This window comes from Equus asinus, chromosome 14, assembly GCF_041296235.1.
Source record: "Equus asinus isolate D_3611 breed Donkey chromosome 14, EquAss-T2T_v2, whole genome shotgun sequence".
Classification (NCBI taxonomy): Eukaryota; Metazoa; Chordata; class Mammalia; order Perissodactyla; family Equidae; genus Equus; species Equus asinus.
The window spans coordinates 32,947,123-32,963,868 of record NC_091803.1 but is presented as its reverse complement, the minus strand read 5'-3'; the positions used below and the strand labels follow the sequence as shown (position 1 = coordinate 32,963,868).

The 16,746-nt window shown below is 45.4% G+C and overlaps 1 protein-coding gene across 2 annotated transcripts in view; it reads left to right on the top strand.

The window, feature by feature from the left end:
- The window catches only part of EEF2K (eukaryotic elongation factor 2 kinase), a 59,391-nt gene that overhangs the window by 9,366 nt on the left and 33,279 nt on the right, over positions 1-16,746 (top strand). For both annotated transcript variants that reach the window (XM_014857892.3, XM_044746400.2), the window contains exon 2: positions 4,886-5,207. In XM_014857892.3, coding sequence (XP_014713378.2) covers positions 4,962-5,207 — 246 coding nt within the window. In that variant the 5' untranslated portion in view covers positions 4,886-4,961. The remainder of the gene's footprint in view (positions 1-4,885; positions 5,208-16,746) is intronic.

Here is a 16,746-nt window from a genome sequence, read left to right as displayed (position 1 = left end):
ATGCTGCCCCATGATGTAAGCTTATGTTGCCCCAGGCTCCCTCTGTCTCATGGCTCTGCCATCCTCAGCACATGGCTTCCTCCTCATGGTTAAATATAGTTACTTGAGCTCCAGCCATCACAGCTTCATTCTAGCCAGCAGGAAAGAGGGAGAGCAGAAGGGCACACTCCCTCCCTTTAAAAACCCTTCTCTAAGGTTGAAAACAGCCCTTCTGCGTATATCCGCTTGTCCAGAACTAGGTCACATGGTCACATCCAATTGCAAGGAATCTGGGAAATGTAGCCGTCATTCTGAGTGACCATTTGCTTGGCCAAAAACGGGTGGTTCGTTATTAGGAGGGAGAGAACAGCTGTTTGGGGACAGTTAGTAGCCGCTGTCTCAGCTGCCTTCAGAGCAAATTTATGACAACTGAAAAGCCATAAAACCCATCCCGCTCCCCCAGTTCTGGGATACATACCAAGTGCCTGCCAAGTCCGAGGCGCTGTGCCAGGCAGGGTCACAGCTGCATGTGCAGCGTCTGTTGTTTCCCAGGACCGAGGAGAATGTCAGGTCTGTGGTGGGACATGGCCAAGGGCTGGCCAGGACAGAGTAGGCGCTGCTCATAATTCTCCTGTGAACTGGCTGTGGAACCCCAGTCAGGCTACTTCCCCACTCCAGCTCCCCTTACCAATCGGGTGTGTGGGGGGGTCGGCGAGATGGATTATTTTGGTCAAGGTCACCAGCAGCACAGCTGGGATTTGTACCTTTGGCAGCCTAGCTCCTGAGTCCAGGTTCTTAACCACTGGGCTACACTGCTTGGAGGTCTGCAGGCTGGAGCTGTGTGTCTGACACCATCCCGGCCCCCAGAGGCCAGTGGCCTGGTTGGGCCTGCTGGCAGCTCCAGGCACCAAGCTGCCTTGATCAGCATGGATTCAGGCCAAGGGCTGACCAGGACAGAGTAGCCGCTGGGGCTGGGCGTGGCCGCGAGTGGGGAGAAGTGGGCACAGGGCCCCGGGAAGATTTTGGTAACGAGCAGGATCAGGTGGCTCAGGCACTGGATCCATGCCGTGACTGTGTCTTGCCCAGAGCGTAGGAAACAAACTCAGCCGTCGACTCCTAGAGCAGCAATTTTCAAACTGAGTCGAGAAATTGGTGTGAGTGGTGCATTAGGGAAAAAGAATAAAAAGAAAAACAACAATGAAAAATAAGAAAATAGAGTGTATTGTACAAAATCAGACTGAGTACGGTTTCCTAAAATTCTCATTGACATTTTGTGGGCATGTCCTGGGTTATGATCTAAATATATTTCCTGCTGTGATAACTGTCAAGATTAAGTGCCAAGGCCTCAGATCTAGAAGACTGCCTGCCGATGGAAAGAGCTGTTAAGAATAATTGAAATTATTGCCTTGATCTAAAAAAAGATTTAAAATTTTTTCACTTATTTATTATTTTGTATCGAAGCAATCCAGCTTTGTAAAAAGTTAAAACAGGATAGAAGTGTACTAAGTTTTAAAAAGTTGCCTCCACCCCCTAGCTCCCAGCTCCCGGTCCCACTGCCCATCCCAGTGCTGGGAGAGTTGCCGTGGGTCCTTCAGGAAAGTTTTAATGTGTCTACAAGTGTCCTTTTTCTTTTAACACAAATAGGATCACCATAATATACCTGCTCTTCTGCAACTTGCTTTTTAAATTTAACAGTTTTCTTTGACTATCTTCTTTTTTTTTTTTTTTTTAAGAAGATTAGCCCTGAGCTAACATCTGCTGCCAATCCTCCTCTTTTTGCTGAGGAAGGCTGTCCCTGAGCTAAATCCGTGCCCATCTTCCTCTACTTTATACATGGGACGCCTGCCACAGCATGGCATGCCAGGTGGTGCCATGTCTGCACCCAGGATCCGAACTGGCGAACCCTGAGCCGCCAAAGCGGAACATGCAAACTTAACCGCTGGCCATGCCACTGGGCTGGCCCAGACTGTCTTCTTTTTTAACTTTAGCTTTATTGAAATATAATTCACAAACCTTACAATCTACTTATTTAAAATGTTCAATTCAATGGTTTTTAGTATATTCACAATCATGCAACCAACACCACAATCAATTTTAGAACATTTCATCAACTCGAAAGAAGCCCTGTGCCCATCAGCAGTCGTTCTCTGACTCCTCCCAGCTCTCCTCTCCCCCGTTCCTAGGCAACCACTCGTGGACTTTCTGTCGTAGAGATTTGTCTTCTCTGGACATTTCCTGTAAATGAAATCGTTCAGTATATGGTCTTTTGTGACTGTCTTCTTTCACTTAGCCTGTTTTTAAGATTCATCCATGTATCCATACTTCATTCCATTTTTGGCTGAATAGCATTCCAGTGTATGGACAGACTACACTTTGCTTATCCATTCATCAGTTGATGGACATTTGGGGTGGCTATTATGAATAATACTACTATGAACATATGTGTACAAGTTTTTGTGTGGACATGTTTTCATTTCTCTTGAGCGTATACCTAGGACTGGAATTGCTGAATCATATGGTAAGACTGTTTTCCAAGTGGCTGCACCATTTTACATTCCTACCAACAGTGTGTGAGGGTTTCAATTTCTCTACATCCTTGCCAACACTGGTTATTATTCATGTTTTGGATTATATCCATCCTAGTGGGTGTGGCTTTGATTTGTATTTCCCTAATGGCTAATGATGTTGAGCATCTTTTCATGTGCTTATTGGCCATGTGTATAACTTCTTTAATGAAATGTCTATTCAAATCCTTCACCCATAGTTTATTTTAGTTGTCTTTTTTTTCCCTTGAGGAAGATTTGCCCTGAGCTAACATCTCTGCCAGACTTCCTCTATTTTGTATGTGGGTCACCACCACAACATGGCTGGCCAGTGGTATAGATCTGTGCCTGTGATCTGAACCCATGAACCCCAGGATGCCAAAGTGGAGCACACTGAACTTAACCACTACGCCACAGGGCCAGCCCCTGAGTTGTCTCTTTATTGTTGAGTTATATCAGTTCTTTACATAGTCCCTTATCAGACACATAATTTATAAAAATTTTCTCCCATTCTGTGGGTTGTCTCTCCACTGTCTTGGTTCTGTCCTTTGAAGCACAAAAGGTTTTAATTTTGATGATGTCCGTTTATCTATTCTTTGGTTGCTTGTACTTTTGGTGTTCTATCTAGGGCTTTGCCTAACCCAACATCACAAAGATTTTCTCCTGTATTTTTTTCTAAGAGAGTTACAGTTTTAGCTCTTATATTTAAGCTGTTTATCCATTTTGAGTTAATTTTTGTGTATAACATAAGGAAAGGGTCCAATATCTTTTGCATGTGTGTATTCACTTGTTCCAGCACCATATGTTGAGAAGATTTCTCTTTCCTCGTTGAATTGTTTTGGCACTCCCAACAAAAATCAGTTGGCTATAAATGTGGGGGCTCGTTTCTGGACTCTCAATGCTATTGCCTTGGTCTGTGTCCGTCCTTATTGCCAGTGCCAACTGTCTGGATTACTGCAGCTGTGTAGTGAGTTTTGAATTCAGGAAGTGTGACTCCTCCAACTTTGTTCTTCTTTTTTCAAGATTGTTTTGGCTATCCTGCGTCCCTTGAATTTCCATATGAGCTTTAGGACCAGTTTGTTAATTTTTTCAAAGCAGCCAGCTGGGATTTTGATAGTGATTGGGTTGAATCTCTAGATAAATATGGGCAAGACTGCCCTCTTAACAGTACTCAGTCTTCTTATCTATGAACACAGGATGTCTTTCCACTTATTTAGGTCGTCTTTAATTTCTTTCAATGCATTTTGTTTTTCACTCTACAAGTCATGCATTTCTTTTCTTAAATTTATTCCTACATATTTTATTCTTTTTGATGCTGTTATAGATGGAATTGTTTTCTTAATTTCATTTTTGGATTTTTCATTGCTAGTGTATAGAAATACAATTGATTTGTGTATCCTACAGTCTTGCTGACCCCTTGCTTGACTATCCGTGCATGTCTGTGTGTATTCAGAGCCTCTCCTTTCTTTCTAACAGTCACACAGCATTTCAGGGCGAAGAGAAACTGTAACTTATATACCAGGCTCCATCGATGGACACTGTGGGCTGTTGTCTTTTTGCTGTTACTGATCACGCTGCAGAGAACACTCTTAGGGCCCCTCATTCATTCTGGGGATGTGTTTTGAGTACCCACTCTGTTACCAGGCGCTCTTTGAGGCACTGGGGCTACAGACAATGAAAAAGTGAATGAGATGATTTCAACTTGAGAAAATATGAAGAAAATAAAAGAGTGATGTGCTGGGGAGTGGCTGGACGTGCGTGTCAGAGGAGTCCTTTGAATTGAGGAGTCAGAGATTTCTCTCGAGAGGTGACTTTTGAGCTGGGATCCAAATGATGAGAAAGAACCCACTGTTGGAAGATTGGGGAGGTCGTTCCACACACAGGGAACAGCAAGTACAAAGGCCCTGAGGTGGGAATGAGCTCGCGGTGTTCACAGGACAGAAAGAAAGCCAGTGTGCCTGGAGAGCCACCAAGGCGGAGGAGAGGTGGGCAGGGGCTAGACTAACGCAGGCCGTATAGCCTTAAAAGGCATTTCGATTCTATTAAGAACATGGAGAGAAGCCACTGGAGAGTGTGACTTGGTCTCATTTATGTTCTAAAAAGATCACTCTGGTTACTTAAGAAGGGTTTATTTTCCCTGGCTTGTTTCAAGTGCTGTTCTTTGAAGCGGAATGACTGGGTGGACGGGTTTGTACGTTGAAGATGTTCCCAGATGCTGCCTGCCAGGTGCCTCCCCAAAAGGTGGCTGTAGTCTTCCCTCTGAGGGTGCCGGCTCTTGTTGTCGCCAGTGGCATTTGGGGTGAGGTGCCCAGCGAGCTCTCACCCCCTGGGCCTTAGCACCCATTCTCTTTTTCCCCTTGCAGGACCCTCGCTGCTGCATTTGCGCGGTGACTCTGGCTGTACCGTCCACCCTGTGGGTAAGACGGGCGCCGCAGGAACATGGCAGACGAAGACCTCATCTTCCGCCTCGAAGGCGTTGATGGCGGCCAGACCTCCAGGGCTGGCCCCGATGGTGATTCTGACGCAGACAGCGACGATGACGAAGGTTACTTCATCTGCCCCATCACCGATGACCCCAGGTCACACCAGAATGTCAATTCCAAGGTTAATAACTACTACAGCAACCTAATGAAGAGTGAGCAGTACAGCTCCAGCGGGTCACCCGCGAGCTCCTTCCATTTTAAGGTGAGTGGACCACCCGCTCCACCTTCCCCACCCCAGCTCACCTGCATGAGGGATGGGGAGCTCGGGTCGCTGGTTAGAGTCTTCCCTGTTTCGAAACCGTGGGCAGCCCTCTAAAATCTGGATCTGAGGCTAGACCTGTTAAGCTGGAAGGATTTTGTTGGTTTAAAACAAGTTTCATTACATGAAAGCACTGTTTTTCAGATAGCTGCTTGGGACCCACCCCTGCATTGTGAAAACCTCGACTAGCTTTTTAGGAACTGGAACAGAACAGAATAGACTAGAAAGTATTGGAGAATACTGCATATTGTAAAGATCTTATTTGGGGGCACATATATGCATCCATGTTCACACACATAAACGTGGTGACCAGGTTGGTTGTTGATGACCAGCTTCTCACGATGTACCAATTGTTAAATATTTTTGTTTCACTTCTGGTGTGTGTGTTCGTGGGCCCGGGGACATGACATAAAATGTAGTTCTTCGTGTGGTTTGCAGTCAAAAAAGCCACTGCTTAGGGTTGAGCATCCTTCTTCTGGATTGAGGAAAAGGGTAGGAAATCCCTTACTTCGTTAGGGGTTTGTGTTCCTTCCATGGGAAAGCTGGTCTAAAGGAGAGGGAGAAAGGCAAACGTTATTGCACTTTTGTATAATAACTGGTGGTGAAAAACATTAAAAGCGCGATACTGTTATCTTTATTCAATCCTCACAAACGGTAAATATCTGTTAGTACTGGGAACAAAATGCCTATTACCACTTTGGGATTTGAAATTGAAACCATTCTCTTCTAACTTCAGAATTAATCTGTTTTTAGAATATTAATAATTCTGGTTCACAGTTGAATATTTTTTCCTTTCAGGGCCAGAGTTCTAGCTTAAGTCTCTCTGGGGCAGGCAGCTCCGGAAATAGCCCTGTGGGTCCCCTCTGAGGTTGGGGGGGCCCCTGAAGGGTCGGCTTGTGGCTTGCCCCGCTTTCCTGTCCTGAGGCAGCTCTGAAATGCACACCCAGCCCCTCGGAGGGCAGCGTGGGAAGGGTGGGAGAGCACCTGGCACTTCTGTCCCTTCACTTTAGGTCAGGAAGGCTCGAGGAGATGCTGATCTGTGCGGCGTCCTCTACCCCATGTGAGGGAATCCAGGTGCCAGAGGGGGCTGGGGGGTCAGGGCTCGTGAAACAGAAACCAGCCCACGCCGGCTCAAGGGAAAGAGGGAATTTATTGTAACAATCCGGGAGTGCTTTCTGGGACCCAGGGGCAGAAATGATGTGTGTCTCTCAGGGGACAGATGCAGGAACTGGAAGGCCATGGGCCTGTCTCTCTCTGTCTCATCTCCCAATCTCTATCCTATATCCTGTCCTATCTTCTCTGCCTCTTGGTCTACGGAGTGGGAAAATAGACCCTCACAGTCCCAGAGTCCCCTCATTACAGCTGGAGCCACGTGCAAAGACAGACTTGACCCTCTCCATCCCAGTTGTGGGGGGAGAAAATCTGGTTGGCCCAGCCTGGGTCAGTCATCCTGCATCTCTGATCCGGTCACTTCCAGCTAGGGCTTGGGGTGGGGGTGTCACAAAAGAGGGGCTGCTTCCAGGGAAGGAGGATCCTAGTGGCCTCCAAGCGGGGCAGACCCCTCAGAAGGACTCTCCCCACAGCTGCCTGTTTAGAGGAACCAAGAGCCTGGTGGGGGCCGTTTGGCAAACACTGAATGGACCCAGGAGCTGAGGGGTCTCAGACATGGTGGGACACAGTCTCTGACTGCAGAATGCAGTACGGTGAGCCTTTAAAGGAAACACAGATGGCGTGCTCTGGTGAAGGGAGGTCTGTCTGTAGGTCTGGCTTTAGGATGTGAGCTTCATGGGGGCAGGACCCTGTGGCCTGTTCATCACTCATCCCCAGTGCCTAGAGCCATGCTGTGCACACAGTAGGTGCTTCATTTGGAATCAGTGGGGACATGGATAAATGCTGAATTCACTTCACTGTGGGTACTCTCTCTCTAAGGAACAGATAGACAGTATTTGCATAAAACGTAAGCTGCTGCGGCCATATGATAATAGTTATTAAAATAAAAAACATACCTCAGATGGCAGTTTTATCTCTGGAAGTTCATCCTCAGCCAGGTGTTCCCACTGGGGGTGCTGTTGGCTTTTTGGGAATGACAGTTCTTTATTGGGTGGGACTGTCCCTTATATTGTAGGATACTCAGCATGTCTGACTCCTGCCACTAAATACCATGTTTTCCCCCTATTCATTATGACAGCCCAAAATGTTCCCCACCATATTTTTACAAAGCTCATGTGAGGGGGTACTGCTCTTAGCTGAGAACCAGTACAGAAGTATTTGTCTAAGTGTTCAAATTTACGTATTTAAAGATGTGCTTTGCGGTATTGTTTGTAATAAAGAAAACGTGGACACAGCTCAAATGTCCATTGTAGACCATGGTCCTAGCAGAATGCTGTATTTACATGAAAACAAAGATGACCTTTCCGTGTGATTTGACTTGAAAACAGTGCCAAAATAGAGATAAATATATATCTGTGCGTGTATGTACATATTATGTATTTTGTGGGAGGAAAACAAAATCCATGAAAAGCCCTTGGGACAGTGCTGGTCCATAATAAGGACAAAAAATGTTAGCTATTTTTGTTTTTATATGCTGTTAAGTAAAACAGCAAGTTGAAATGTAATACAATCCCACTTTTATCAGAAAACATATATACACAGGGGCCAGCCTGGTGGCGTAGTGATGAAGTTTGTGTGCTCCACTTCAGCAGCTTGGGGTTCGCCGGTTCACATCCTGGGTGTGGACCTACACACTGCTCATCAAGCCATGCTGTGGTGACATCCCACATAGAAGAACTAGAAGGACTTACAATTAGCATAAACAACTATGTACTGGGGCTTTGGAGAGAAAAATAAAAAAGAGGAAGATTGACAGTATTTTAAGATTGGCTCAGGGCCAATGTTAAAATATGTATATATATATATACACACACGCATATTAATATTTGCATAGCAAAAACTGACAGAGAAATTTGCATCCAATAGTTAATGGTGATTCTTTCTGGGGGAGAGGGTGCTGTTAAGGGGGACTTTGATTATCTACATTATATGTATTTTTAAACATTTGGAACTTTTAAAACTACATGTATGTATTACCTGTGTGCAGAAAAAGATGTTTTTAGAAGAAAAATAAAGCAAAACAGCCAGATAACCTCCCCTCCCCCCAAACAAACAAATCAATAAATAGCCCCTCCTTACAACTCAGGTCTCTTCTACAAGGCAAAGTTCAATATCCTCCCTGAGGAGGGAGCCCTCATGGTCCTCAGGGACCCTGCTGGGCTCTCTTCACCCCACACCTCTCCCGCTCCTGGAATAGGCTTCGGTTTTCACGCCTCTGCCTGAAACCTCTTTCAACTGATGTCTGTTAAAATGATCGTCCTGGCTCCCTCAGGACCGGATTTGAAGACACCCTGCCCTGGCTATCTCCTCTGCATTCCCTGGGGCTGTAGCAGACCTTTCTGTGCATGTGTCAGTCTCTGTTTATGAGTCAGCCGCTGACTGCAAGGCTAGGGGCTGAGTCCGATTGCACTTCCCAGTCCCTGTGCGTGGGCTGTAGCTCTTTGTTGCCCGTGTCCTAGATCATCGCAAGCAGGCTCTGTGGGGTTCCTGTTGCCTGTGGCGACTTCGGAGGGAGATAGCAGCCCGGTTTTCCAAACCTCACTCTCTCTGGCACTCGACAAACCTAACGTATTTTTTTATTTACTGTCAACATGGCAACCTGGGTTGTTTAACCAAAATGGCCACCTGGCGTTCCTCCAGGGTGGCGCCGCCCTGCAGGTACTGGGCATGTATGATGAACTGTCGAGGTCTGTCACTGTCAAGGTCATTGCCTTCCGCCTGAGTTTCCCAGGGGGTGGTGGCAGAACCTTTCAGGGGGCCGCCTTCTCCATAGATTATCAGGCGGCCAGCCAAAGGATGTTTATAGAGTTTATGATAACGTGGGAAAGTGCTTCTGCTCTGGAGTTAAATTTAAACAGCAGAATATAGAGTATGATTACACACACACACAGAACAAAAGCCCAGAAGGAAGTACGTCAGCATGCCCACAGGGATTGTCTTTGGACAGGATCAGGAGTCATTGCATTCCTTTTCTACTTCTCTGTCATTTCTGTATTTTCTAGAATAAGCATCTGCAGCATATATATGTTTTCAATTTTTTAATACAGTGTGCAATTTTATTTAAAAAAAATGTCGTCCTTGTCTGAGAATATCTTGGGGATCATCCCGCATCCGCACATGCAAATCACCTCTTTTTTTTTTTTTTTTTTAGGGAGATTAAGTTATATTCCATCACGTGATAGACATGGATTTATTTAGCCAATCTCCTCTTAAGGGAAACTTTGTTTCCTTTGTTTTTCTATTACTAACAGTGCTGTAATAAATCTCCCTATCTATGTATCCAAGCAACCTTTAAAATACATATAATTTGTAAACAGTGCATGTATATGTACAAAGAATTCACACTGTAAATGGTAGACAGTGAAGAGTGAGCCTCCCACCTCTGATCCTTGTTTCCCTGGGGGCCTCGGGTCGCGGGGTGGGGCAGGCAATGCTCTGCGTGTTGTACTTGGATCACCTCACTTAATCTGCACAGCAGTCCCATGAGGATTGGCATTTTGACCGATAGTAAACCTGAGGCTCTGAGACCTTAATCACTTTCCCTGGTATATGGTGGGGCCGTGTTGAACCCAGCCAGTCTGGATCCAGAGTTGATGCTCTTCATGACTGCAGTATGTTGCCTCGCTTAGGTTGCTGATTTCAATGGCTGAATATCTTGTCATTGTCTGGAAACACCATAATGTATTTAGCCATCTCCTCTTGGATGGGTATGAAGGTTGTTTCCAGACTTTTGCTACCACAAACAGCACTTCCATAAGCATCCATTTATGTATGTCCTTGTACCCACGCAGGGGTCTGCCTGCCAGGTGAGTGCCCAGAGGTGGAAAGGCTGGAGCAAACCGTTTGTAGGTTTAAAACTCAGCCAGGCATTGCCGGTTGCCCTTCAAAGAGGTTGCACCAGCCTCTGTGCCCCCCATGATGCCTGGGCACGCCTGCTTCCCATACCCTTGTTGACAGACTTCAGTGAGTACATTTATACTTTCGACCCACTGAGGGTGACTGACAGCTTAGTCAAAAAACAGTGATCACTCCAAAATGAGACGGAGGAGCCAGAGTCTGATGACTTACTAGGGGCAGAGACATCCCTGCCTACCTGACCCCCAGGAGCCCCACCCTGGCGGTGTTGGGCTTCTGTCCCTGCCAAGTGACCAGAGGAAGCTCTGTGCACACCCAGAGGCGGTGACCATTTCGGTGCTCTGCCCACTGCTCTGAGAATGCAGAATCGGAAAAGGAAGCTTAGGTGTCCTGGATCCAAAAAGCTTAGGACCACCAGCAAGATAAGGGTCTGCTGGGCAGATGAAGGAAAAAGACAGTGATGCTGGCATTGGGCAGGAGGCCACTCAGTGACCTGGTGTCTGGAAAACAAGAGGAGGCTGAGGAGATTGGGGCCCAGCTACAGGGACTCATCTTTCTGCAGTATGTGCATGTGCTGAAATCTTTAAATCCTTCGTGGAAACGTGCCGGGGAACAAGGGGTCCCCTTCTTTAATTGTATTTTGTAAATGTTTTTTAGCAGCTTTATTGAGATATAATTCACGTACCGTACCATTTACCCATTTAAAATGTACAATTCAGTGGCTTTATAAAGTTATGCACCCACATCACCACAGTCAATCGTAGCCCATTTTCATTATCCTAAAAAGAAACCCCACACCTCTTAGCCATCATGCCCTGGTGTCCCCATCCCACCCAGCCCTGCGCAACCACTCATCTACGTTCACTGTCTATGGATTTGCCTTTTCTGGACATTTCATGTAAGTAGGATTATGTAATATGTGGCCTTTTGTGACTGGCGTCTTTCACTTAGCGTAATGATTTCAAGGCTCATCCATGTTGAAGCGTGTATCAGCAATTCCTTCCTTTTTATTGACAAATATGACTCCATTATATGGATATACAACATTTTGTTTATCCATTCATCAGTTGATGCACATTTGGGTGGTTTCTCCTTTTTGGCTAACAAGTCTTTGCGTGGACGTGTTTTCATTTCTCTTGGATGGATACTTAGGAGTGGAATTGCTGGGTCATGTGGTAACTCTACATTTGGCCCACATTCTTTTTGTGAAAGAGCAGGCAGTTGGGGTTTTACAGGCTTGGTTGGAGTCCTGGGTCTGCTTTTTCCTGGTTGCCGCAGGTTTTCAGGCAAGTCACCTCCTCTCGCTCTGAGCCTTGAATGTATCAGTGGCCTGGGGAACTAGCCTGCCTGCCTGTCTGCGGTTGACAAGATTGCCATGGGGTGCAGGCTGGGATGTCATCTGGAGAAGGGCTTCCCGGAGGCAAGGACATTGTCATCTTGGGGACTGTTATCGCTTTGCTGGTTATTATTTCCATCCTTCCCATCCTGTCCTCTCTGTCCACAGCTCTGAATCCCACTGGTCAAGGGAGATCAGCTACAGCCACTGTTTTTGACAAAGAGAGTTTTCTTTAGGATTTTTAGCCATGTTTCTTTTTTATTTTTTAATTTTTTTTTTTTTTTGAGGAAGATTAGCCCTGAGCTAACATCTGCTGCCAATCCTCCTCTTTTTCCTGAGGAAGACTGGCCCTGAGCTAACACCCGTGCCCATCTTCCTCTACTTTATACATGGGATGCCTGACACAGCATGGCTTGCCAAGTGGTACCTTGTCCGCACCCGGGATCCAAACCGGTGAACCCCAGGCCCCCGAAGCAGAAGGTGCACACTTAACCGCTGCGCCACCGGGCTGGTCCTGCCATGTTTCTTTTGTGTTTGTTTTCTTGCTTATAGAAGTAATCCGTATTCCTTGCAGAAAATAGTAGCAGATGCTATTAAGGCTTTAGTATGTATTTCAGACTTTTCTATATTTCATTATAAATACAGACATGAATAAATAGGGACTTTGTATTACAATATTAGGATCATGCTATATGTGCTTTTCAGTAACTAGTTTTCCCTCAGCAAATAATAGATCATGCATATCTTTCTGCATCAGTAAATATGAATCTAGTCCATCATTTTTTTAATGGCTCCATGGTATGGCTCTACCACACTTTCTTTAAGCATTTCCTCTTGTTGGATGTGTAGGCAGTTTCAAGTTTTTTGCTGCTATATTCAATGCTGGGTTCCATGGAAATTCCATGAAACCTCTAAATGCATGTGGCCCAGAATGGGGCAGCCACACGGCGCTGTTGACCTCTTTCACCAGGAGCGTGACTGTGCTGCTTTTATTGGTCCCTGGGTGTGGTTTAAGCCCTTTACTCTCAGCCAGGGTGGAGGCTTAGAGCTCTAATTCTTAAAGTCTACAGAAGTGAGGATGGGGAAAAAACGTGTTTTATAACATCCCCTTGGCGAATGTAACAGTTAATGTTTCAGGAAAGAGGCCTCCCTGAGCTACTGGATGCTTCCTCGTGAGGTCCAGAGGGTTTGATGGCCGTGATAGTGGCAACAGGAATAGTGACATAGCAACAGCAGCAACATTCTATGTGCCAAAGAAATTGCAAACACATTACCCGCACATCCGGCCTCATTCATGGCATATTCTGGGAAATTTATTGTTACTATTCTTATTCAATTTTTATTTTTATTTTGTGCTCTCAAGCTTTGAAGAAGCAAAACCTTTCTGTTCTCTAGGCTGGGTTCTGTTTTCCTTTTTATGAAATCCCCTAGACATCCTGTTTTATGTAAGATTAATCAGCCCACTTGACAACTCAGTTTTAGTATCTTTAGAACTAGAGAATATTAGAGCTGGCAGGGCCTTAAGAATCGTCTAACAACCCAGTGATCTTTGTTTGTTAACTTCGATTTACACATGCAATACCTGAAGACGTTGTCATAGTAAAAACAAATGCGAACAGTGTAGATAACACTGAAGTCTCCTGGATCATCTTCTGTTCTCTTCCCAGAGCTGACCATTATAGCAGTTTGGTGTAAATCACTTTTCAGACCTTTTTTATGCATTTGTATATAAATATACGTTTATGCATGTATCTGCAGACACACACATCCTTAGAAATGCATCATAGTGATTTGTGGGTTTCCTCGACCAGTAAATGGTGTCATACTGCTTGTATTATTCGGCAACGTGCTTTCTTTTCCTGAACAGTAAGTCTTAGAGATTGCCCATGTCAGTGCCCTGATCTTGTTAACGGCTGTGTAGGAGTATACCAAGTGCATGTAATCAGACCCCTGTCGACAGGCAGGTGGTTTCAGTGCTCGACTGTTGTATAGTATTATAAGACTGACCATCTTTGGGCCGGCTCACCTGGGCACGCCTAGGCAGTTGATCAGACCTGGGCCACGAATAGTGAAGGAGCGGATTCATAGCCACTGCCAGATGGCTCTCAGAGGTGATAGTCCCTGCCTCCACTCCCCTCTCAGTGTCTGAGGGTATCCACTGCCTAGGCCTCCATAAACGCCCCTTGTCCTAACCTGATGGGTAAACTAGTTCACCAGGGAGTTTCAGCTCGGGCAGAGCTTGTTCACCTGTAGTGACCACTGTGACCTGAGTGAGCCACTATTTCTGGAGGGAGCGTGTCTGCCCCAGGAGTGGGGACCGGAAAAAAGCTGACTACTAGTAGTCAAAACATTTTTCATTGTCATTTGTAAATGAGGAAAGAGAGGTTCCCACAGTTCGTCAGTGGTGGGCAGGAACCAGAGTTGAGGGAACTGAAAGCTTAGTACAGGACTCCTTCTGTTGTGATTGAAAAAAAAAGTCATTTGAGTTAAACCCACCTGTTGCCAATAAGATACGGCATGATTCCTTTTTTGGTTTGGAAAAAGAGGTAATTTTGACCCTGTGGAATAACATGCCCTCTAATTCTGAAATACTTTTTTCCTTGACTGTTTTTTTTGGTTGATTCCACAGCAACCAGCCAGGAGGTAATTTCTTTTGACAATCCTCATGGAATGGGGGCCCAGGTCTTCGGTGGCTTAGGGAGTGTTTGAGTCACCAGTTGAGAGAGGTGCAGTTGGACAGCCTGGTGTCCCAGGCAGAGAAGAGGGCACCTGCACACACACGCTCAGAAGGGTGGGCTGCTGACTGCTCAGAACACCACAGGCTCCTTGACAGGTGGGGGTGAGAGGGCCGTCCCTGCCATTCACAGCAGCTGGAATACGAGAGGGGACTGTGGTACTTTTTTAAAGTACAGAAATTCAGAAAATGTTTTAGTTGTAAATGTGTCTGCCTTGAGGTTATTTGTAATGGAAAAATCAGTGACAAGCTCAAAGTGTAACAGTGGAGAACCGTATGAGAATGGTTAAGGCAGTAATGATGAACCCATACAGTGGATTATTATACAGCTGTTACAACTAACTTCCAAATTCATGATGTCATGTTTGTGTGAAAAAAAGTGATTTATTTGCTATTTCTTGGAGTGTAACTTAAGAGAAAGTTTTTGAAGGAGGACTCCAAACTTATAAATTTTAAATGTGATCCAGCAATTACACTTCCAAGAAATATGTCCTACTGAGATCTTGCACAAGTGTGCAAAGATTTAGATAGGAGGATGTTCACTTCGGCACTGTCTGTACTAGGAATTATTGGAGAGAATCCAAATATCCATCAACTGAGCTTAGAGAAAGACCTTAAGATATGTTTGTACAATTACATAGTTTCACAATCCTGGGAGGGAAATGAGATGACCCAGCCTGTCTGTACGTATGACTTGGAAAGGCTGAGTCCAAGATACTGTATTAAGTGGAGAAAAGTAAGATGCAGAACAGAATGTGTGGCCCGTCCCATTGCTCTTAAATTCATGTATGTGTTAACAAATGCATAGCAGAAAAGTTGCAGAATATCTACATCAGCTGTGATTTTCAGAGGATTGGGGGTTGGGGGTTAGAAAGGACTTCTGCTTTCTAGTTCAGAATTGTGTAGTGCTTGCAGTTTTTTTCTATAAGCAGATCATACATTTAGAATCAGGAAAATAGTCAAGATCACTAAATAAAGTCCCAAGTCTCATTGACCCACTCTCGTGAAAGGCCGTAAATTATGTTTACGCTGTGATCCCAGTCTTATAAAAAAATGAGTGTAAAAGATCTGGAAAAGAACTAGTCCAAAGCGTTGATGATGGTTGCTCTAGGTGGATGGCATGTGGCACATTTGAATTTTCTTGGTCTTCTGTATTTTCCAAGTGTTTTTATTAAGCATGAATTAGCTTCTGAATTGGAGGAAAAAAATTATGGGCTTTATCTTTGGATTTTGCAGAGATTAGGAAGGCCCAGCGAGGGAGTCCTTGACCTTCTGTGTTTCTGTGTGTGTTTTTCTCGAAAGGCTCAGCTCCTCTGCCTTGTCTTCTCTGAGCAGGGTCCCAGTGATGGGGCTCAGGTGGGGCCAGGGCCCTTGGGATGCTGTCCTGTCTGGGCCCGAATCCGTGGGGAGCTGGGCTCCTGCAGAGGCTGGTGCAGGTGGCTGAGGGATACCGTCACGGGTGAGGAGGTCTGGAATTGCTGTCCCTCGAGTCTGTCTTGTCTCAGAGTGCTGTGGGCCTGCCCTGCTCAGGCAGCGTCTAGCCCACCATCCCGTCCCCTCCCCATGGCTCAGGCCTCTGGCCTGGCAGGAAGTTTTCGTCTCACTGATTCTGCAGAGGCTGCAGGGCAAAGGGTCAGTTTCTTCAGGAAGAGAGTGAAAGGGATTGCTACCTAGTGTGGGTGTCAGGGTGTTTGTTGGGAGGGGACAAGGAAGAATTCCACCTTGGGATTATAAAAGCAATAAAGTAAGCCTTTTAAAACAAAAAATGGAGTTGTACCATAATACCGTTGAGGAGCATGCTCTCTTCTCTTCATAATATGCCTTGGACATCTTTCCCGGTAAGTGCCCAGAAAGCTCTGGTTCTCAAAAGGTTTCAAAGTTTGGGGGCATTGATGCTGAAACCCTGAAACAGGCAGGCAGTTCTGCACAATGAATTGTCCTGCATCCCCAGGACCTTGGAATGTCTCGTGGGAATCTGTTCATGATGAACTGAGCCCAGAGCTTAGCACTGTGTTAAAGTAAAGGCAACATCTTTTTGCGTAGTTCGATGTACTCTGAGTTTAGGAAGGTTATGTGGTCTAGGATTTTCATTTAGGGCAGGAAAATGGGTGTATTTATGATTTATATAGTATTTATAAAAGGTGCTGTTAGGCCTGATAGGGTCCATAATTCTCACCGTGGAATCAGTGCAGCTTTTTGGAAAGGCTATTAGCATTTTAAGTGGATATAATTAAAATGTATAAACCAGGCTCCACAGGCAGACATGTGGGTTGAATCCAGTTTTGCACAATCACAATTATGCCTCATATTTTTGCACACTTGTGTTTGTGTTTCTATAGGATACATCCCTAGATGTAGAATGGCTGGGTCAGAATAAAGGAATGCATTTTTTTTCATTTTAGTGCATTGCCAGATTGCCTTTAGAAGAGGTTTATACCCATTGACTG